This window comes from Pleurodeles waltl, chromosome 1_2, assembly GCF_031143425.1.
Source record: "Pleurodeles waltl isolate 20211129_DDA chromosome 1_2, aPleWal1.hap1.20221129, whole genome shotgun sequence".
Lineage (NCBI taxonomy): Eukaryota > Metazoa > Chordata > Amphibia > Caudata > Salamandridae > Pleurodeles > Pleurodeles waltl.
The window spans coordinates 626,770,522-626,792,163 of record NC_090437.1 but is presented as its reverse complement, the minus strand read 5'-3'; the positions used below and the strand labels follow the sequence as shown (position 1 = coordinate 626,792,163).

At 47.9% G+C, this 21,642-nt stretch overlaps 1 protein-coding gene across 4 annotated transcripts in view; it reads left to right on the top strand.

Moving 5' to 3' along the window:
* Positions 1–21,642, top strand: part of ADAD1 (adenosine deaminase domain containing 1) — a 923,229-nt gene that overhangs the window by 210,464 nt on the left and 691,123 nt on the right. For 3 of the 4 annotated variants that reach the window (XM_069242439.1, XM_069242432.1, XM_069242444.1), the window contains one exon: positions 21,092–21,217. The exons of the other annotated variant lie outside the window; for it this stretch is intronic. In XM_069242439.1, coding sequence (XP_069098540.1) covers positions 21,092–21,217 — 126 coding nt within the window. The remainder of the gene's footprint in view (positions 1–21,091; positions 21,218–21,642) is intronic. 4 annotated transcript variants of the gene reach the window in all.

Here is a 21,642-nt window from a genome sequence, read left to right as displayed (position 1 = left end):
TTAAATTCCTTTGTCTTGTTTGGCAGGAATTAGGCTATTAGGGTTATGCCTATATCCCAATTGAAGTGGTCATAAAAAATGTGTAGTCACCCTAAAGGTGAGTAGCTCATTGGCTACTACCTGGTACTCTCTAACACCCCTAAATTCAGTATTTAGGTGTCATCCCTAAACCATAGAATTCAGATTTCTGGTGATCTAAGAAGAGCCAGACACTACAGAGTGCACAAGCAATGAAGACCGCAGACACTAACTAACTAACTAACTGACTTGGCCTCAGCCCTACCGGCCTGTCTGCAGCCCTCGACAGTTCTGCACCAAAAGAGGACCTGTCTTGCAGCCCAGCAACCTTTAAGGTTTTTGGAGAACTGCCTGCCTTCAACAAAGATCAAGATCTCCCAAGAACAGTGGACCTGTTAAAGAAGAAACCAACTTTAAAAGAAAATAACTCTGCCCTGAGGAACTGCAAAACCGTCTCCGGACCCATCTCTGCACCTGATGCCCACGGCCCGAGTCTAAGTGGCCCCCAACTCTTCTGAATGTTCCCCAGCAATTCTGAGTCCGAATACACTGTGGGCTGACTCGTGCCGGGCTCTGCCTCAGTACCTGCAGCCTCAAACCAAAGACTCCCCCTAACCGCGACATGCCTGGTAAGCTGTTCCTGATGCCACCTGCATCTGGAGCCCCTGGGCCTTGGGGACCTGGACCGTACATGCCCCTACGTCTGCTAGCATCAGAACGTACCTGGGCAGCAGTGGGTTTTCTTCCTTCAGCCTCCTGGCCTGAGCCTTTTTCCAAAACTCATCGCCCTCATTGACTTGCATTAGGTTCCCTACCTGAGTTGGCACTCTGCACCCGGCCTCCCTTTTGCTGCTGAGGGTGTAAGTTTCATGCTGCCTTGTGACCCCTCATGTGCTTTCCTCTACCCCAGGAGAAGGATCCCTGACAGGCCTCGAAAAATCGACTCGCCCCTCGCTATGGCGAGGCATATTTCACCATACCGTGCTATTTTTAGGACTTACTGGCCCCTCCTGGCAAGTTGAGAAGGAACCAGTGTTCTTTTCAGTCAGAAATTGAAGGAGCAATAAAAGAGCAATAAAGATGTCTTTAAATCTTGTTCTTATCTTGTGACATTTGCTCTGTGTTTAGAGACTGGTCAAAAGTTAGTTTGTCTTCTTACAATAATTTTCCTTCTGACTGCAGAGTTCCAGGATTTTCTAAGGTGAACTGTCTGATCTCCTATACAAAGACACACAACATTTAAATAATTAAACTATGTAAACGTTTCAAAATCTATATTTCAGTAGTTGTGAAAGGCCGGATTTTTGTACTTCTGTGTGATGAAAAAATATTGTTCTAGGATGAAAAATCAGAGCACTTGGTGATGTGGAAAAGAGAAATATGTTTTCTGAAACCCAATTTTCATAGATTTAATACACCATATAGTTTCATCAGTAAAGCTACAAGTTAGTTGGGAAGGTTTTTGGGCATTTCTTGGAAATTTACTGTCCATAAATGACATTGTGCTACCATACCATGCTTTAGTGGTATAGTTATTAAAAGTGAGTGTTTAAACATAAACTGAGATACACTCCTGCCCTAATGGCAATCCTGTTAGAAAACTAAGAGGCAAGTCCTGGATCACACGTCCCCTGTATGTCGGCTAGATTCTTTTTATACATGAAGAAAGCATTTAGTCTCTTTAATCAAACAAAAGAGGGTTTTTTTTTGTACAGCAGAGAAGCTGAGCTCACATATTTAAAGGTGCTCATGTATGTGAGAATGAAGAAAAAGACGACTGTAAACTAAAATATTTGCCTCGGATCACACAATTTGAGACCCTTTTACAGGTCAAGTACATTAGTTAGGTCGAGTAGATAATTCAGGTTTCATGACCTGGAGGTCTATTAACATTTTTACAATTTTTCAAGGCCTGCCTGACACGGCTTTACTAATCTGTGAGCAACACACCTTTGGTTACCCCGGTCTCCATTGGTTAACATTGGGTGCCTGATGCTGTGTTGGCACTTTGCACCCGGCTGCCTCTGTGCTGCTGAGGGTGGAAGTTAGGTGCTGCCTTGTGGCCCCCATTTGTACCTATCTCAACCCCAGGAGATCGACCCATGACACCGCTTTACTCACCCTTGAGCAGTGCATCTTTGTTCACCCCAAGACTCCATTGGTTAACATTGGGCACCTGAGTCCGAATTTGACCTCTGCACCAGCTGCCCGCTGTGCCACTGTGGGTGCACTCTTGTTACAGATTTGAACCTTGCCTGGTGTTGATTCAAAAACCCCAAGACTGGATTTGTAAGTCATGTACTTACCTGCAAAAACTGCATTCTTGTTTTCGTCCCATAAGTTACCATTCCTGAACTGAAAAATTGCACTGTTGATTTTTGAAACTGCAAAGTATTTATGTTTGAAAATCCACTTACCTGATTAAGACGTTCTTGGGTTTGAAACATATAAAAAGGACTGTTATTTTTCTAAATTGGTCTTGGATTTATTCTTGAGTGTCTCATTTATTGCCACTGTGAGCACAACAAATGCTTAGTACAACCCTATGAAAGCCTAACTGCTCGCCCACACTACCACAAAAAAAGTGCCTCTGCAATACCAATTGGGGTTCCACTGGTCTCACTGCAGTGTTCATGTTAACGCACGATATAGAGAGGCAGCTTCCTATAATCGCCTTTACCCTAGTTTATCCTATACCCGTAGAGAGAAGAGAAATGTGTGCTCAGTGATGAGGGCCCGCAGTGAAGTAGTGGGCTGCGTGAGGGATGACCAGAATATCATCAGCTTTCATAGCAAGTTTGTGCTCATCAGTACTAAGGGGAATGGTGTGAATGTCAGAAGTGCATTTGGCGATTGCCAAGGATTCCAAGGCCAGAATAAAGAAAAAAGGTAACAAAGGAAACCCTGTCTAGTACCCCTTTGGACCTCGAATGGGGCAGGTGCATGGTCATTGCAGGTAACGATGGGCGTGGGGTGATAGTACAGCCATCGGGCTCCTCCCACAGCGCTGCAGCATTTGGAAAAGATAATTTTCCAAAGCCCGCACAAAAGCTTTCTTGGCATTCAGAGATACAGCAAGCTTTTCATCCTGTTCTTCATGTCAATCTCCAAAGGATGTGCAACAGAATATGGAATTGGGATACCGACATTCGATGAGGGACAAATCCAAATTGGACCTTGTGTCCTAAGAGGGGTGATTACCTGCTTAAGCCTGTTGGCCAATACTTTAGCTAGTATTTTCGTGTCAACATTTAACAATGAGATTAGGTGGTAGCTGGAACGAATCAACAGGTCTTTCCCTAGTTTATGGAGAAGGGTAATAGAGGCCTTATTTGCTTTAGCAAGGGTGCTATGTGGTGGTGTGTCCTCATAGTACACCTTTCATAGCAAGGGAGCCAGCATGTCCTTATATACCTTATAGTATTCAGCCAGATAACCATCCACCATCCAGGGCCTTGCCATAGGGAAAACCATCAATTGCCCCAAGGATTTCTTCTGGGTTGATGCTGGCCTCTAAAGCCAGTCTCTGGTCAGCTGAGTGGTGCGCAGTTGCCATGCGGGCCGGAAAGGCTACATTGTTGTCAGGGGTATATGTAATGTCCAAGGAGTAAAGGGCCTCAAAGTAAGTCATAAAACACTCCATGTCCAACAGGTATGTGAGAAGCTGGCCATCATCACTCTCAATGGCCGGTATTATGCGGGAGGAGTCCTGCTGCAGCACTTGCAAACAGTCTGCCTTATTCCCATGCTCGTAATGGTGCTGCTAAAGACTGAACAGTGCCGTTTCCGCCATAAAGGTATACAGTATGTTGTTTTTGCTTGGCCTGCAGTAAGGCCTGCAGTGTAGTCTGTGAGTGGGACCAGGAATAATGAGCAGTGAAGGAGGCAAGGGAAGACTCAATTTGGATCTCCTTGCGTGAGGCCTCGTGCTTCTGCTGGGAGGTGTCATGCATTAAATTCCACTGGGCCATGGCCTTTCTGGCTGCGCATACGGTGCCCAGTGAGTCTATTGACCCTTCATTAATGTCTAGAAAGGTGCGGAGGTAAGAGCGCAACCATTGGGGGACTGCAGGGGCCTTGTAGTACAAGAGGTTTATGCGCCAGCTGAATGGGGTTGGATGAAGTGTGCTCATGTTGAGCCAGAGTTGGATCCCATCATGATCTGAAACATCAGAGAGGACTATTGCAAAGTCTACCAAATGGCCAACCAGTGCTATGCTGAATGCATGCCGGAGGTATAGGTATAGTCTCTCAAAGTAGGATGGAACAGTCTCCAGGGATCTGTCAGAAGTCTGCCACCAGATTGTGGAGAAGGTCCCTGTCTGTAGTGCTGTGGGTCAAGGGCTGGTCTGACTCCTCTACGAAAAGGTAGAGACCATGTGTCAATCACTGGTGCTGTTAGGTGATCCTGGTTAGAGCAGCATAGGTGAGTTTCTTTCAATGAATCAGAGCATTAACAGAATGGATAAGGAGGACATGGTCATGTATAGAGACCTTAATATGGAAAAAGTGGCAGTGCGGGTCATGCCAGGGCCGAAGGGTTTTAGGTTGTAAGTGTTTAGCTGGCAATATGGTGACACCACACTTGGGGTAAAGTTTGTTAGTGGGGGCCTCACCCATTCCTGGCTGAACTCTGGATGCATGTTATTCCCATTACATCCATCCCTGTGGAGCTTTTGACACTTCCCATACAATATATGGATCTCGTGCAGGAGTGGTATGTTGGGCCTCAGGGAACGGCTATTACTAAAATTGTGCTGATGTTTCTTGTAGTAGGTGCCACCATTGACCGAGATCACAGTGAACGAGGTCACACTCAGGTGATGGGGCAAGGCCATGGGCCCCCAACAGAGATGGTGTGCAAAGAACACCTGAAGGAAGGAAACCTGTGGCCTAAAGAAGAGAGGAAGGGATTATGAGTGGGAGAGGACAGGAAGAGGAGGAGGGCACCACCTGCCAGCGTGAAGCAATTCTCTATCAAGGGAGAGGAAACCTACTTTGGTTGAGCCAGAGGGGGGTAGCCAAGGTGCTGAGGTGCAGCAACAGGAAACAGGATTTCATGAACATGTAGTGTTTGGTGTTAGTGGGGGTGGCCTCTGTCTAGCCTCCTATTATAGAGGCAGTATTGAGAGGGAGGGAACAGTGGGTGACCGTGTGTATGCGGCAATCCATTTACAGGATGATGGGATGGAGTGTGCATCAGACTGACCTGTCCCAGCAGGAGTGAAGAGAGGACTCTTCTGCAGGGGCAGTTGACTTCAGAGGGGATTGGGACTTGTCCCTTGATTGCAGCTCTTTGTTGGTAAGGCAAGACTTTGGGTCGCCTGACCACTGTCTAGTAACTTCGTCCAGCTGTTGACATTCGTTGTCTGGGGCCCCCAGCGACCAGGCTAAGGGTGGAGCGTCACCAGGACTTTTAGCCGGACCCTGGTCCATGTCATTTGGCATGGCTGCATCCAGATACCCCTCCAGCTGACCAGGATTGTGGAATTCGGTTGTTTTGGTGACCAGCATGATCACTGGATCCTGGGCATTATATTGAATACCAAGTTGATGAAGACGAGGACGCAGCTAGAGAAAGCATCTTCCGAGTTTCCGAGGAAGTGTCTAGGGGCAGTGAAATCTTATATTGTAGGAAGGAGACATTCTTTTTTGCTGCTTGGGTCAGTTGCATGCACTGTTGATGTCTCAGGAAGCATGCAATGATCTGCCTCAGTGAGCAGTGGTCTGCACTGTTGTACCTTTTAAACCTGCTGGAACTCCATGGGAGGGCTCATGGACCGGCTGGTGATGGCTGGCAGGAAATGGGCCAAGAAACCCTTGATGTTGTCTCCTTCCAGCTTTTCCAGCACCTCGATATCCAAATGTTGTCCCTATGGGACAGGTCTTCCAGCTCTAGCTTTCTTTTAGAGGTAAGAGTGATCTTGTTCTCAGTTGATTGATGTCACTATTTTTTCATCAGTCTGGTCCAGGCAGGATTCAGTCAGTCAGCCTGGCAGTTCAGGAGGCAATGTCGTGCCGGATACTCAGTGTGTCCGCTAAGGCTTTGGAGGTGTTCTCTGCCACCTTCGAAAGTGTCGTCTTGAAAGTTCTGAGTTCCCTCAGAATGACATCCAGGGTGCAGTCCGAGGAAGCGTCCATGTATTTCTGAGGCTTAGGCTGCTTCCCAGTCACCCCCACCCCCACTGTAAACCAGATCTGCCTAATGGGCTTTGTTATAGCGGTGGTGGTGGTGGGAGGGGGGGGGGGGTTGGGGGGGTGACGGCGTTGGTGAACAGAGGTGATTAAAGTCCAGGATTGAGTGGTTGTAGGAGGCTGGCCTGGTTTGTAGTGGGTACCTAAGGTACTTACACCTTATACCAGGTCCAGTTATCCCTTATTAGTGAAATGTAGTTGGTGTCTAGAAGCCAGGCTCTCTTGGGGTAGTGAGGATGAGCAGCCAAGGCCTAACCATGAGACATGCAAAGCTCATGCAATACCACTGTAGTCACAAGTCCAAGAAGCACTGAGGAGTCCAGGGAGAACAGGAGACCCTGCTAACCCAGTTCAAGGTGCAAAAGAAGAACCACAAGTGAAGAACACTCACTACTGCACCCAAGAAGACGGATACAGGTGGCGCAGATGATGTCCCATGCTGGATGGGTGATTGCAGTCTGGCTTGCGGCACTGGATTCCGCCAACAAGCCTTGGCACACGCAAAGTTTGTGGTTAGTGGAAAATGGCACTGCCTGGGACCAGGAGGGACCAGGAGGGACCTGGTGGCCTTTACCCAGGAGGGGAGACAGAGACAGAGGGGGCTCTCAGCAAATCCGAGAGCCCACAGAATACCAGGCAGTGCACACAGGAGTCTCACAGCACGGGGACAAAGAAGGTGCAAAAGGAGGCCCATGCAGCACTACACAAAGTGATCTGGAGAACCACGCAGGAGGCTGTGTGTCGCAGGAAGGGGTGCCAGGGGCTGAAGCTGCTTGATACACGAAGAACTTTGTGGAAGGATTCCAACAAGCCTTGGTAACTGCAAGATATGTGGTGCACTGGGGTACTTTTGCGCAGGGGCAATCTCTTACATCCACCAAAGTTGGACGTCTGGACCGTCGGGACCACTTCAGTCCACCACATGTGTGGCTGGATCCACGCACATCTTCAGGAGAGGGATCCACGCCACCGGTCATCACTGCAGAGTGCCTGCTGAAGCCGGGAAGTCACTCCTTCACTTCAAGGGAGATTCCTTTGTTCTTCTGGTGCAGGCGGAAGACAGGCTGTCCTCTGAGGATGCACAACCGGGAAACATTTGCAGTTGCTGGTAGGAGCTGAAGATACAATGTTGCAGAAGTCACCTTTGCTTCTTTGTTGCAGTTTTAGAGTTCCTGGAAAGTCCAGATGCATTTTTTGTCTGTAAGAAGGTGAAGTAAAGGATCCAAAGGATTCCTGCTGTAGTCTTGCAATCCGAATCTGAAGAACCACCCAAGAGAGAGACCCTAAATAGCCCTGAAAGGGGGATTGGTCAGGGCTGACGTTACCTGCTGGCACTGGCCCCCCAGATGCTCCCAGAGTGCCCTGCTAACTTGGAATCCAGGATGGGAAAATCCAGGGACACTCTGGAGCAGCTCTGAGCACCATCCCTGGTGTGGTGACGGACAGGGGAGTAGTCACTCCCCTTTCCTTTGTCCAGTTTCGTGCCAGAGCAGGAACTGGTGGGGGAGGGTCCCTGAACCGGTGTAGACTGGATTATGCAAGGAGGGCACCATCTGTGCCCTTCAAAGCATTTCCAGATGCTCTGGGAGGCTATCCCTCCCATGCCTGTAACACCTATTTCCAAGGGAAGAGGGTGTAACATCCCTCTCACAAAGAAAATCCTTTGTTCTGCCTTCCTGGGCTTGAGCTGCTCAAGCAACAGGAGCAGGAGGGCAGAAACCTGTCTGTGAGGTGGCAGCAGGTGAGGCTGCCTGTAAAACTTCAGAAGGCTGTAATGGCAATACTGGGGGTCCTCTAAGGAGCCCACAGAATGCCTGGAATCATACGGCCAATGCTTTAAAAAGCCTTGGGGTATGGTTCCAACATGTTTGATAAAAACATGCCCATATTCGGAGTTACCATTGTGAAGCTGTACATAGGTAGTGACCTATGTATAGTGCACGCATAAAATGGTTTACTCGCACTCAGTCTGGGGAAAATAGTCCTGGACGACGTGGGGGCACCTCTGTTAGTGCAGGGGTGCCCTCACACACAGGTACTCTGCACCCAGCCTTCAGGATTGGAAGGCCTGGTATATGGGTGCCTTATAAGTGACCTGGTGCAGTGTAAAAGGCTGTGAAAGGATGCGTGCAGTCCTATAGAAGCCTTTGCATGGGCTCCTTATGGGTGGTAAAAGAAATGTTGCAGGCCATAGGGATCCCCTGAAACCCCTGTGCCCTGGGTATGTAGGTGTACCGTATACAAGGGAATTTATAAGGGGTCACCAGTATGCCAATTATGAGTGGAATACTGTGTTAGCAGTGTCCAACAACCAAATTTGAAGTGGAGAGCCCGTAAGCACTGGGGTCCTGATTAGCAGGATCCCAGTGACACAGTCAAACACACTGAAAAACAGGCCAAAAATGGGGGTAACCATGCTAGAAAGAGGCTACTTTCCTACAGCGGTTAGTAGGCTATTGGGTCCGAGCAGATGACCAGGAACAAGGCCACAAAGGAACGCAAGCATGGTAGAGGGTGGTGCCCCTTAAACTCACCAGGGTGGTGCCCGCAGGCCTCGTCTAGGGGGAGGGGCAGGATCAGTACCCGATGGAGGGGACCCCAGTCAGGCCACAGAACTTAAAGGCACCAACAGTCCCTTTTGCACTCGTATGAAAGCAGTTCTGCTGTCCCAACAGTTCCTCCAGATGGCGTGGGAGCGAAGAATCAGACCCCCGCAAGAGAGGGAAGGGCAAGCAGAGATGTCTGAGGAGCGACAATCCAGAGGAATGCGGGCCAGGGAGCCTCCGGAATGGCAGACCGTCATAGCAGGGAAATGTGCCAGCCCCCACGTTGTGTTTTACAGTTGCCTCAGCCTCCTCTCCTGACGTTCCTGCTCCAAATGGAGTTGGGAAATGGCGTTTGTCGCTGTTTGTCAGGAGGCGCCATGGTCGGTGCCTGATAGAAGTAGCCTTCTGACACGGCTTGTTCTCTCGTGGTCCTCCTCAGCCCTCAGGCCACCGGCCATGCCATGGGGCATGGAGCTGCAGGTGTGCCTCAGACGGCACAATTGCAGAAGGGCCCCACAAGTATCCGGATAGTCCCACATCTCACTGCCCTCCGTCAGCAACTGGGACAATGAGACACTGGCTTTCTATGCCTCCCTGTGTGTAAGCTATAGGAGGCTCGGACCCGTGGTGCAAAGGCCCTGCCATTGCATATGTAGCTCCCTGCTGGCGGGGGCAGCTGTCAGGGCACCCTGTTGTAAGTGAAGGCACCCCTGGATGGTGGCAGGAGGGGGCCTGGACTCAGCACTTTGTCGGGATCTCAGCTAGTGAGCCGCCATATTGCCTGGGCATCAAGCTCTGCCTCTCCTGTGGTTGAAATTTTCCAAATTCTATTTTAATTTCTAAGATGCATGCTTTTCTGTTTATCATGGCATACCAAGGCATCAATTGAGTCCACCAGTTATTCATACTAAATTCTGTTTGCTGTACTTGTGCTGCTCCCACAAACCAAGATAAGTATTAAAACTTCATTTTTAGCCTCTATTTTCAAATTCTTCACATTTACAAAGCCTTTTAAATGTTCAATTTTGCTTATTACGCATATATAATGTATTAATCAGTTAATATGTCATTTTCTCACCCCTGTGTCGGAGTTGCAGACTTCCAGGTTAAGAACTCCCACCAAAGACCATTCTGTCTGTGCCTAGACCTCTTCCATTTGTCCCTGATGCAGTTGCTTCTGGCACCTGCTTCTACCAAATTGGCCAGGCTTCTAAAGAAATATAAACCTCCAGATCAAGACCCCCTTTTGCTTAAGTTGTTCCCAGAGCCAGACTCAGTTGTGTCAGTGATCACGCAATATGCCACCACAGCACCATTATCCTTCAGCATTATGAAGGGTAAGCGCATGGACCGAGTAAGCTAGCTGTGTGAGCAACTGTAAATAAAGCCAACGCTACTGCCTTGCAGGGCTGGCATAGTAGATCTTTGTGTTTCTGTCCAGCTCTTAAAGAGAAATCGCCACAAGAGATGGGTTGGATTTTCAGAAAATCTTGCACTTGAATAGGTTGATTTCCAAACAGCATATTATTGCAGTGGCTGTTGGGACTGTTCTAGAAGCTTCCAGATTTGTGGAATTCCTATAGACCGACACCCAGGGCATATTGTTTGGGGTCAAGTTTATTTTGTCCTTGGGACAAGTGGGCCCAACCCTCTACAGCGGAACCCTTTGGCTGCCAGTTTACAGAATTACATTATAGAGCAGAGAATGGAATTGTCTGCGGTTGAGGTAATATTTGTGTCCTTAGGTTAATGCTGCTCGAATTTGTATTTATGGTTCATTAATGCAAAGTCTATTATTAGGGTGAGCACTCTAAATAAATGTGACTTCGGACTGCACTGCTGACAGTGGTTCCAGTTGTAAGATGTGTAGACACGTTTGCAAAGTTTAACAATGAGATCTTAGATAATGGTCCCAAAATACTCTCTGCTTAGATGCAAATATTTGCAGAACCTTGAAAGCAGGATTTGTGGTTCTTTGCTTTCCACATAAAATATTCAAAAAAAATGGAACTAGGAAAACATTTTTTTTGCTAAATTACTGTGAAATGTTGGGTATAATTTCTTTGAAGAGTCATTTACTAAAATGTGTTGATGCATGGTAGTATTTCCTAAAAATATTCATAATGGAAAATCAGTGTAACCAGTTTCAACAAATTCACGGGAAACATAAAAAATAAATATTGGTGGTCAGTCTTTTGGTTTTGCCAATGTGTCTTGTTTTGACATGGCTTTTGTAAACCTTTTTTGTTGTGGGAGCTGCCGAACCCTCCCAATTGTAACAAACATTAGTAAAAAGCAAACCTATTTTTCAGTATCAAAAAGCACACGTTGTCATAGTTCTTGGCACTGAACACAACTACTTTGTGTGCTGATATGTTGCTTGTGAAAGAGCAGACTGGTATCGCTCATAGTGAAGCCAGCCGACACATGGCTATAGAAAGAGAAAGAAACATAGAATTGTAATAAAAATAAAAGGTGTTTGTTAACATCAGATCCAATGAGGGGCATAAGTCAAAAGTGCACCGGGGATAGATGTCTGTACATTAGTGTGGATTTACGTACTTCATGAATTCATAAGAATTTACAAAAGTAGACCATGAAATTGTACTCTCGCAAAATATTTGTGAACTGTATATCTGATGGAGACAACTAGCCGCAGATACCTTATTTTAGAAATCTCCCCAGGCGTCAGACTGGATCAGGAAACTTTTCCTCAGCAGTACCTCTGTGGATTGGTAGAGGTGGTTGAGCGACTCTGCAGCAATGCCCTCACTGGACACGACGCCAGCAGAGTCCATATTGTCCCACCCCGATGTGCTGACGCCAGTATCTTCTTTTCCGCGCAGCAACTCTGATCCGGAGTATAACATCTGGCCCTTGGGGCTTTCACCCTGTTTTTTTTTTTTTTTTTTTTTACAAGTATTTTTCTTTAATTTTTTTATAGTGTATACTCCTTCAGGGTTTAATCCCTGTGCTCAACCGATGTCAGTCACGGACCCACTTTCGATGTGTTTGTGGTGTCTGAGCAGTCACCGCGATGCCGACGGTTGTGACGCCTGTTATGGGCTGAAGTCCCTAGTCCTTGCAGGAGCGTTGGATGAAGCTTCTGGCGGCGCAGGTGGAATAGTCATCTTCTCTGAGGCATCAGTGTCTGTCTTATTCCTTTTTGTCCCAGGAGCGCTCCCGAAGTTATTCGCGTACGGCTTCTGCGACATCCCGTGATCCATGGGCGTCCACAGGTAAGTGTTCCCGGGCAAAGTCACGTCCTTCGAATTCACCGACCCACGCACTTCTCCTCCAGAGGAGTGGACCCGTTGCTTTCCACCCTATCCAGACGATGTGGCAACTCTGGGCCACATGCAGGACTACTACTCCTTCCTGCATACTATTTTTGGGTCTTCCCCTCCCTCTGAAGCACCTTCGGGCCTGAAAGAGGTGATGAGTGCTCTGATGGGGTTCTCCACTGCCTGCTTCATCCTCTGTGCCCATTCAGCCTTCTGAAGCAGACTCCAGAGTTGGGTAGGCGCCGATGCATGGCCTCTTGCAGCCTCCATCGCCTGTGCCTGATCGTTCTCCCAATGCCATCCACAGCGCCTGTGGCTCACTCGACTTCGCTCGTCACCCCTATTGTGATTTCTCCAGAGTTGGACGACGACGCTTCCGAGGAGGCTTCCCCCTCTCGACGTCGTCCAACGTTGACACTGGCACTGTTAGATTTGGATGTTGGTACAGGATTTGGCCCTCTTGATCCTCCTTTGTAGGTTCCCTACACATCCTCAGCCTCCTTTTTCAGACCCTATTCCATTTTCTTTATCGGATTGGGTGCTCACTTGCAGTGAACTTGATCCCCCACCGGTGTCCACCCTACTCTTGTCACCTGTTTTGGGGACTGAGGCAAGTACTGCGTTCGTAGATATGTTGAGACGGGTGGCTGACGTGTTGCACTTACAGCTTCCTGTTGTGCAGTTATCAACGGAACCATTAGTAGATTTACAACCTGATCTGTCTTCTACTGAGCCCATCCTTCTGTATTGTGAGGCTCTTTATCACATCCTCTTGTTTCTGGTTCCCCGTGGAGTGTGTTATCTCCCACAGACACCGGCCTGCATAGGAAGATCAGTGGAGCGTTTGTTGCCAACTCTTTGAGGAGGCTCATACTGCCCTTAATACAGGATGGTCAGCAGGCTGACAATCTCACTGTTCGCTCTGGTATGGATACCACTGATTCTGTTAATAGGCTGATGGCTGCATCGGTCGCAATAAGTCTGAGGGCTTGGCTAAGACTGTAGCAAGTTGGCTCTGTATATACTATTTCAAAGTAAGAAATAGTGTGCACAGAGTCCAAGGGTTCCCCTTAGAGGTAAGATAGTGGCAAAGGTAGATAATTCCAATGCTCTATTTTGTGGTAGTGTGGTTGAGCAGTAGGGTAGTGTTAAGCATTTGTTGTACACACACAGGTAATAAATGAGGAACACACACTCAAAGACTTACTCCAGGCCAATAGGTTTTTATATAGAAAAATATATTTTCTTAGTTTAAGAACCACAGGTTCAAGATTTACAGTTAATACTTTAAATGTAAGTACTTCACTTAGATACTTTAGGAACTTTGAATGAAAACAATATCATGTTCAGTCTTTGTAAAAATGGCAATAAGCTATTTTCAAAGTGGACACAGTGAAAAAACCAACAGTTCCTGGGGGAGGTAAGTAAAGGTTAGTTTTGGAGGTAAGTAAAACACTTACAAGTCTCAAGTTTGGGGCATAGGCAGCCCACCGTTGGGGGTACAGGGCAACCCCAAAGTTACCACAACAACAGCTCAGGGCCGGTCAGGTGCAGCGGTCAAAGATGTGCCCAAAACACAGACCAGGGGGGTTTTGTAGAGCACCGGGGGCAGGGGGGGGGGGACACAAGAAGGCACACAAAGTACACCCTCAGCGGCACAAGGGCAGCCGGGTGTAGAGAGCAAAGCAGGCGTTGGGTTGTGTATAGGTTTCAATGGAGGGACCCGGGGGGGGGGGGTCACTCTAGCGGTGCAGGCAGGCACAGGGGTGGCTTCTCGGGACAGCCACCACCTGGGCAAGGCAGAGGTCGCCTGGGGGTCACTCCTGCGTCGAAGTTCGGTTCCTTCAGGACCTGGGGGCTGCTGGTGCAGTGTTGGTTTCAGGCGTCGGGCCTCTTGTTACAGGCAGTCGCAATCAGGGGAAGCCTCTGGATTCTCTCTGCAGGCGTCGCTGTGGGGGTTCAGGGGGGTTATCTCTGGTTACTCACGGGCTCGCAGTTGCCGGGGAGTCCTCCCTGAGGTGTTGGTTTTCTGCAGGTCGAGCCGGGGGCGTCGGGTGCAGAGTGTAGAGTCTCACGCTTCCGGTGGGAAATGTGAAGTCCTTGGAAGTTGCTTCTTTGGTGCAAAAAGTAGCTGGTTTTGAACAGGGCCGCTGTTCACAGGAGTTTCTTGGTCCTGTAGTCCAGCGCAGTCCTCTGAGGCTTCAGAGGTCGCTGGTCCCTGTCGGATGCGTAGCTGGAGTAGGTTTTCGAAGTTGGAGACAGGCCGGTAGGGCTGGGGCCAAATCAGTTGTCTTCCTCCTTCTCTTCAGGCTTGTAGGTCAGCAGTCCTTGTTTCTTCAGGTTGCAGGAATCTGATTTCCTGGGATCTGGGGAGCCCCTAAAGACAATTTAGGGGTGTGTTTAGGTCTGGGAGGGCAGTAGCCAATGGCCACTGTCCTTGAGGGTGGCTACACCCTCTTTGTGCCTCCTCCCTGTGGAGAGGGGGGCACATCCCTAATCCTGTTGGGGGAATCCTCCAAACTCAAGATGGAGGATTTCTCAAGGCAGGAGTAACCTCAGCCCATTTACAAGGGACTTATCTGTGTGCCAGGGTTGTGCCAATTGTGGAGACAAAGGTACAGTTTAGGGGAAGAACACTGGTGCTGGGGCCTGGTTAGCATGGTCCCAGCACACTTTCAAATCACAATTTAGCATCAGGAAAGGCAAAAGGTTAGGGGGTAACCATGCCAAGGAGGCATTTCCTCACAAAGACCTTCTAATTTCTCGGCTCCAGTAAGGGATTATTTTCTTGACATGCCATTTGATGGCAAATCTCTTTTTGGCAGACACGCAGATTCCACTTTATGCCGCTTTCAAGATTCCCATAGTGGGGACTAATGTTCCATCCTCCTTTGAGCCCAGTCACCCACACAGTTGAATGCTGTTTTAGGTTTCATGATCCTTGCCTGAGAGGTTCTATTGGTGCACAACATTTGCTATTACAGTTGCAGTAGTCCTCTGGATTTCGGTTTGGCTCCATAGTGTACTCATGCTTTTTGCAGAAGCATTGTTCTTACAAATGATCTACCTTGTGTGATGGATTGGTGGTGCTGCGCACCGTATACATTCTACCGTTAGCCTTGTAGAGCAGCCGCCCTACTTCTGACGCATGGTCATAAGCATTTCTTATCATTTGAACTTCCACAGCTGTGAATCGACTCCATCTTTCTGGGTATTTTCTTACCACACCTAGTGTGTACTGCTTTGATGTGCTTTCAGACCAAGTCTGCCTCTCCATTTTACCTTTAGGCGGATAGCCTATAATCTCTGTTCTGTGCAGATAGGTTTACCCATGGCTCTTTCGAGCGTTCTCATGTAAGCACCTGTTGACATTTGCCTCCTTCCTGGTCCCAATTGGGATCTTTTCTTGTACTCCTATGAGAGCAATTTATTTCCTAAATTATTTTAGGCTTGTTGTGCCTTACCATCCTTGTTCTGCAGAAGGTCTTTTCTCTCATGTTTTCTATGATGTAGGAAATTTGCTCTGTATATACCATCTCAAAGTGAGAGATACTGTGCAGAGTCCAGGGGTTCTCCTTAGAGGTAGATAGTGGCAAAATTAGATAATTCTAATGCTCTATTTTGTGGTAGTGTGGTCGAGCAGTAGGCTTATCAGAGGGTAGTGTTAAGCATTTGTTGTATACACACAGGCAATAAATGAGAAACACACACTCAAAAACTTACTCCTGGCCAATAGGTTTTTATATAGAAAGATATTATTTTCTTAATCTATTTTAGAACCATAAGATTCAGAATTTAGGTAAGTTCATAAATTGTAAGGTACTTCACACAGGTAAGTATAGAACTTTGATTTAAAACAGCAGTGTACACAGTTTTAGCAAAAATGGCAATAAGCTAGTTTAAAAGTGGACACAGCGCAAAAATCAACAGTTCCTGGGGAGGTAAATATTGGTTAGTTAGTTTCTCAGGTAAGCAAAGCACTTAAAAGTTCAGTCTCCTATGCATAGGCAGCCCACAGTTTGAGGTTCAAGGCAACCTCAATGCCACCGCACCAGCAACCCAGGGCCAGTCAGGTGCAGATGTCAAAGGAGGGCCCAAACAACATAGGTGCCTATGGAGAACATGGGTGCTCCGGTTCCAGTCTGCTATCAGGTAAGTACCTGTGTCCTCTGGGAGCAGACCGGGTTTTGTAGAGCACTGGGGGGGGGGGACACACAGGCACACAAAATACACCCTCAGTGGCACAGGGCGGCTGGGTGCAGTGTGCAAAGAAGGTGTCAGGTTTGTCGTCTAAAACAATGGAGGGACCTGGGGGTCACTCTGGCGGTGCAGGCAGGGCACAAGAGCTTCTCTGGCCAGCCACCAACTGGGCAAGGATGAGGGTCGCCCGCTTGTCACTCCTGCACTGGTAGGTGGTTCCAATCTGACCTGGGGGGCTGCGGGCGAAGTGCTTGGTCCAGGCTTTGGGTTCCTTTGTTACCAGGCAGTCGCGGTCAGGGTGAGCCTCTGGATCCTCTCTGCAGGCGTCGCTTTGGCGGTGCAGGGAGGCTGACTCGGGGTGTACACATCGTTTGAGTCGCCTGGGAGTCCTCTCTGCGGTGTTGGCTGTCCTGAACTCAATCCAGGGATGTCGGGTGCAGGGTGGGAAGGCTCACGCTTCTGGCAGGAAGTTAAAGTTTCTTTAAAATAGCTTTCTTTGTTGTTGTTTCTGGACAGAGACGCTGTCCTCTGGAGGTTCTTGGTCCTTTAGGTGCAGGTCAGTCCTCTGAGTCCTCCGAGGTCGCTGGTCCCTCTGGATGCGTCGCTGTGCAGGTACTTTGAGTCTAGAGACAGGTTGGTAGGGCTGGGCCAAGTCAGTTGTTGTCTCCGTCATCTCTGCGGGGCTTTCAGGTCAGCAGTCCTTCTTTGTGTAGGTTGAGGGAATCTAGTTTCCTAGGTTCAGGGTTGCCCCTAAAAACTCAATTTAGGGGTGGGTTTAGGTCTGGGGGCAGAAGCCAATAGCTACTGTCCTGGAGGGTGGCTACACCCTGTTTGCGCCTCCTCACTGAGGGGAGGGAGGCACATCCCTATTCCTATTGGGGAAATCCTCCAAAACCAAGATGAAGGATTTCTTAAGGCAGGGGTCACCTCAGCTTAGGACACCTTAGGGGCTGTCCTGGCTGGTGCGTGGTGACTCCTTGTTTTTCTCATTATCTCCTCTGGACTTGCCTCCAAAAGTGGGGGCTGCGTCCAGGGTGACGAGCATCTCCAATAGCTGGGATGCCCTGGGACGCTGTAACAGGTATGAACCTTTGAGGCTCACCGCCAGTTTCAGTTCCTGCAGGGGGAGGTGAGAAGCACCTCCACCCAGTGCAGGCTTTGATCCTGGCCACAGAGTGACAAAGGCACTCTCCCCATGTGACCAGAAACCCATCTGGTTGTGGCAGGCTGGCAGGAACTGGTCAGCCTAACTCTAGGAATTGGACTGGAATACAGGGGCATCTCTAAGATGCCCTCTGTGCATTTTTCAATAAATCCCACACTGGCATCAGTGTAGATTTATTGTGCTGAGAAGCTTGATACCAAACTTCCCAGATTTCAATGTAGCCATAATGGAACTGTGGAGTTCGTATTTGACAAACTCCCAGACCATATACTCTTTATGGCTACCCTACACTTACAATGTCTAAGATTTGGCTTATACACTGTAGGGGCATATTGCTCATGCAACAACGCCCCCATCTGTTGTATAGTGCACCCTGCCTTAGGGCTGTAAGGCCTGCTAGAGGGGTGACTTACCTATGCCACAGGCAGTGAGAGATCGGCATGGCACTCTGAGGGCATTGCCATGTCGACTTAGTCTTTTTCCCCCCCACCAGCACACAAAAGCTGTGAGGCAGTGTGCATATGCTGAGCGAGGGGTCCCCAGGGTGGCATAAGACATGCTGCAGCCCTTAGAGACCTTCCCTGGCCACATGGCCCTTGGTACCAGTGGTACCAATTACAAGGGACTTAGCTGTGTGCCAGGGCTGTGCCAATTGTGGGAACAAAGGTACAGTTTAGGGAAAGAACACTGGTGCTGGGACCTGGTTAGCAGGGTCCCAGCACACATTCAATCATAACTAGTGTTGGATCTGGCCATTTTTGCAGGGTCATCCCAGCACTTTTTGTCTCCTTCTTCCTATTTTTCCTGACCTGTTTTTGTTTGCTTTTGAACTCAGAGCACTTTACCACTGCTAGCCAGTGCTAAAGTGCATATGCTCTCTGCATAAATTGTACTGTTGATTGGTTTATCCATGATTGGCATATTTGATTTACTAGTAAGTCCGTAGTAAAGTGCACTAGAGGTGCCCAGGGCCTGTAAATCAAATGCTACTAGTGGGCCTGCAGCACTGTTTGTGCCACCCACATAAGTAGCCTTGTAATCATGTCTCAGACCTGCCGCAGCAGTGTGTGTGTTTGTAGTTTTAGAGTGTAAATTCGACTTGGGAAGTGTACCCACTTGCCAGGCCTAACCCTTCCCTTTTCCTACATGTCAAATATCCCTAAGGTAGGCCCTAGGTAGCCCCATGGGCAGGGTGCAGTGTATGTATAAGGTAGGACGTACACAAATGTGTTTTATATGTCCTGACAGTGAAATACTGACAAAGTTTTCACTGTTGCAAGGCCTATCTCTCTTATAAGTTATCCTGGGGCTGCCTTTAAACATGATTAAAGCGTAGCTTCCCTTTAGGAGCAGATAGACATGTGGCGTTTGGGACCTTTGAACTCGCAATTTAAAAATACATCTTTTAGTAAAGTTGCTTTTAAGATTGTGTGTTTGACAATGCCACTTTTGGAAAGTGGGCGTTTTCTTGCTTAAACCATTCTTGTGACTCTGCCTGTTTGTGGATTCCCTGTCTGGGTCAGTTTGACAGTTGGGCTGTTTGCACCTCTCTCCAGGCAGTGAAACAAAAGGGGCTGGGGTGTAGCCTGCATATTCTGATGAGCCAACTGTGCTAGGAAGAAGGGGAGGAGTGGTCACTCACACCTGAACGGGCTGTGCCTGCCCTCACACAATGCAGACTCCACCCCCCCTGGTGTGTGTCTGAGGCCTTGCCTGGGCAAGGCAGGGTTTCACAAACAAGTGAGACTTATCCTTTGAAGTAAGCCTACTTCAAAGGCCAAAATGGATATAAGAAGAGCACCCAAAGACTTTAGACACTTCTTGGGGTAGACACTCTACCTCACAGACAAGACAAGACAAGAAACCTGCTAGTGAGGAATCCCTGAATCAGACCTGCCAAGTGGATCTGCCTGGCTGCCCAAAAGACTCACTGGGACTGCTTTTCTGTCAAGGACTGCTGACTTGCTGTTGCCCTGCTTCTTCCTGGCTGTGCTGAGAAGTGCTCTCCAAGGGCTTGGATGGAGCTTGCCTCCTGGTCCCTGAAGTCTCAAGACCAAAAAGACTTCATCTCTACAAGAAGGACTTCTTGTGCGGTGACATTCGACGCACAGCCTGCCAGAAACGACGCACAGCCTCCACTGCAGATAAAATTTCACTGCACGCCGAACCAGAATGACACAGCCCGACTTCGCAAACAGAAGAACGATGCAGTGCCAGCAAAACGACTGAAAATTCGTCGCAGGGCCCACTGGATCGACGCACAGCCGAGCCGTAACGACGCAGCACAACTTCCAGATAGGAATCGACGCAGTGCCTGCTGTGCGGTAGAAAATTCAACACAACGCTCAACTGATTGATCGCAGCTCCTGTGACCTCGTCTTGCCAGTGCAGGAAAATCCATGCATCAGCCCCGGGGCGTCTGAAAACCCTGCAACCCAAAGTGGATCCATGACTGAGCGCTGGAAAGTCACGCACAGCCGTCCGTGTGAAAACTAAACGACTCATTGCCATGTGTGGCCCGAGAAATTGACGCACAGCCCTTTGCTTCCACGCATCTCCTCCTGTTATTCTTTGCAGAGATTTATCATGCGAACCAGGTACTTTGTGCTTGAAAGAGACTTTGCTTCTAAAAGACTTAAGACACTTTATATCACTTTTCGGTGATATCTCAAAATTTACTTACTGTATTTTAATTGTTTTGACCTGCATGTTATCAGATAAGTATTATATATTTTTGCAAATGCTGTGTGGTGTATTTTTGTTGTGCTATATGGTGTTATTGTATGATTTATTGCACAAATACTTTACACATTGCCTTCTAAGTTAAGCCTGACTGCTCAGTGCCTAGCTACCAGAGGGTGGGCACAGGATAATTTGGATTGTGTGTGACTTAACCTGACTAGAGTGAGGGCCCTTGCTTGGACAGGGAGTAACCTGACTGCCAACCAAAGACCCTATTTCTAACAACTAGCATCAACAAAAGGCAAAAAGTTAGCGGGTAACCGTGCCATGGGAGGGATTTCCCTACAATTGATAATCGTGCAGCTTTATCTTCCTGCTCCTTTTTCCTGAAAGCGCTTTGAGGCGACCTTTAGACTGACATACTGCTATACAGGAACCAATAAAATTCAAAGAACTTTTTCTTTGCAAAAAAGTGAAATATAGTGACACATGCAGAGAAAGGTCTATCCTTATGGGTGTATGCATAGTTCCACCCACCAGTAATGGTTATGAGAACACTGGAATGTTGGGCGCTCCATTGATGACATTGGAGTGCTCCAGGCTTCTAGTGGCTGGTAAAAGCCCAGAGCTCCAACATTCTTATGTTTGTCTCACAAAGGTTTCACGAAAATTCCCTCATGCTCTGTGCGGCTTTTTTTTTGTTTATTGGAACTTTCTGCTGTCTAGTGGCAGATGTTCTATTAGCCCTAGCCATCTGGCAGGCTATAGGACTATAATATAGTAATCTTCTCTTTCAAGACAGTTTTCTAGTAGGCCATTTGTACACTTATTGTGCTAGGAATATGTGGGTAAGTAAGGGTTAAACTGTTTGCTTGGAGTTCATATGACCTATAATGTAATGATTACAGTGATAAACTTTGATGCAATAAGCTTTCGTTTTGCAGCTTTAAACCACACCTGTGCCTTGTTTGACAAACACTTTATTACTGTACTTTTTTCAGAGGGAAGAAATGCTGTGTTTGAAAATATTGCACGAGTTGTGAAGGATATGTTTGATAAATTGATAGTCAACCATTCGGAATATGAAAGCTGTAGCAGTTCACTGGCTGCTTTTACAATAGAAAGATGTAAGTGATATTTTAATTTTACTTAACTTCTTATAACTGTTACGCATTTAAGCTTTTTACAAAAGTTGAGGTGCAACACTAAAATTAGTTTAAATTTGATTTTATGGTAAATATGTATGCCTTTTCTTTTAGTTCTGCTGCAGCTACTATGGACTTCTAGCCCGCCGCAGTGGGCTATACTGGCTATTACTAGCCCGCCCCAGTGTTACGGGCACGAGCCGAAGGCTAGGCCCTTTAACAAGGGAGCAGGACTTCAATGGCAAGTATAGCTCAGCTACGAAGTATGCAGCACAGGAAGAGCATCAACGCTCTAGGCCTCAGTCCTCGGAGCCTTCATCTGGGTCTGCTCCGCTCTTCCCCGACTTCCCAGGAGCCGGAGCCACCCCTGCCCAGCTCAAAGGATTTTATTAGGCAATTCGCCTCAT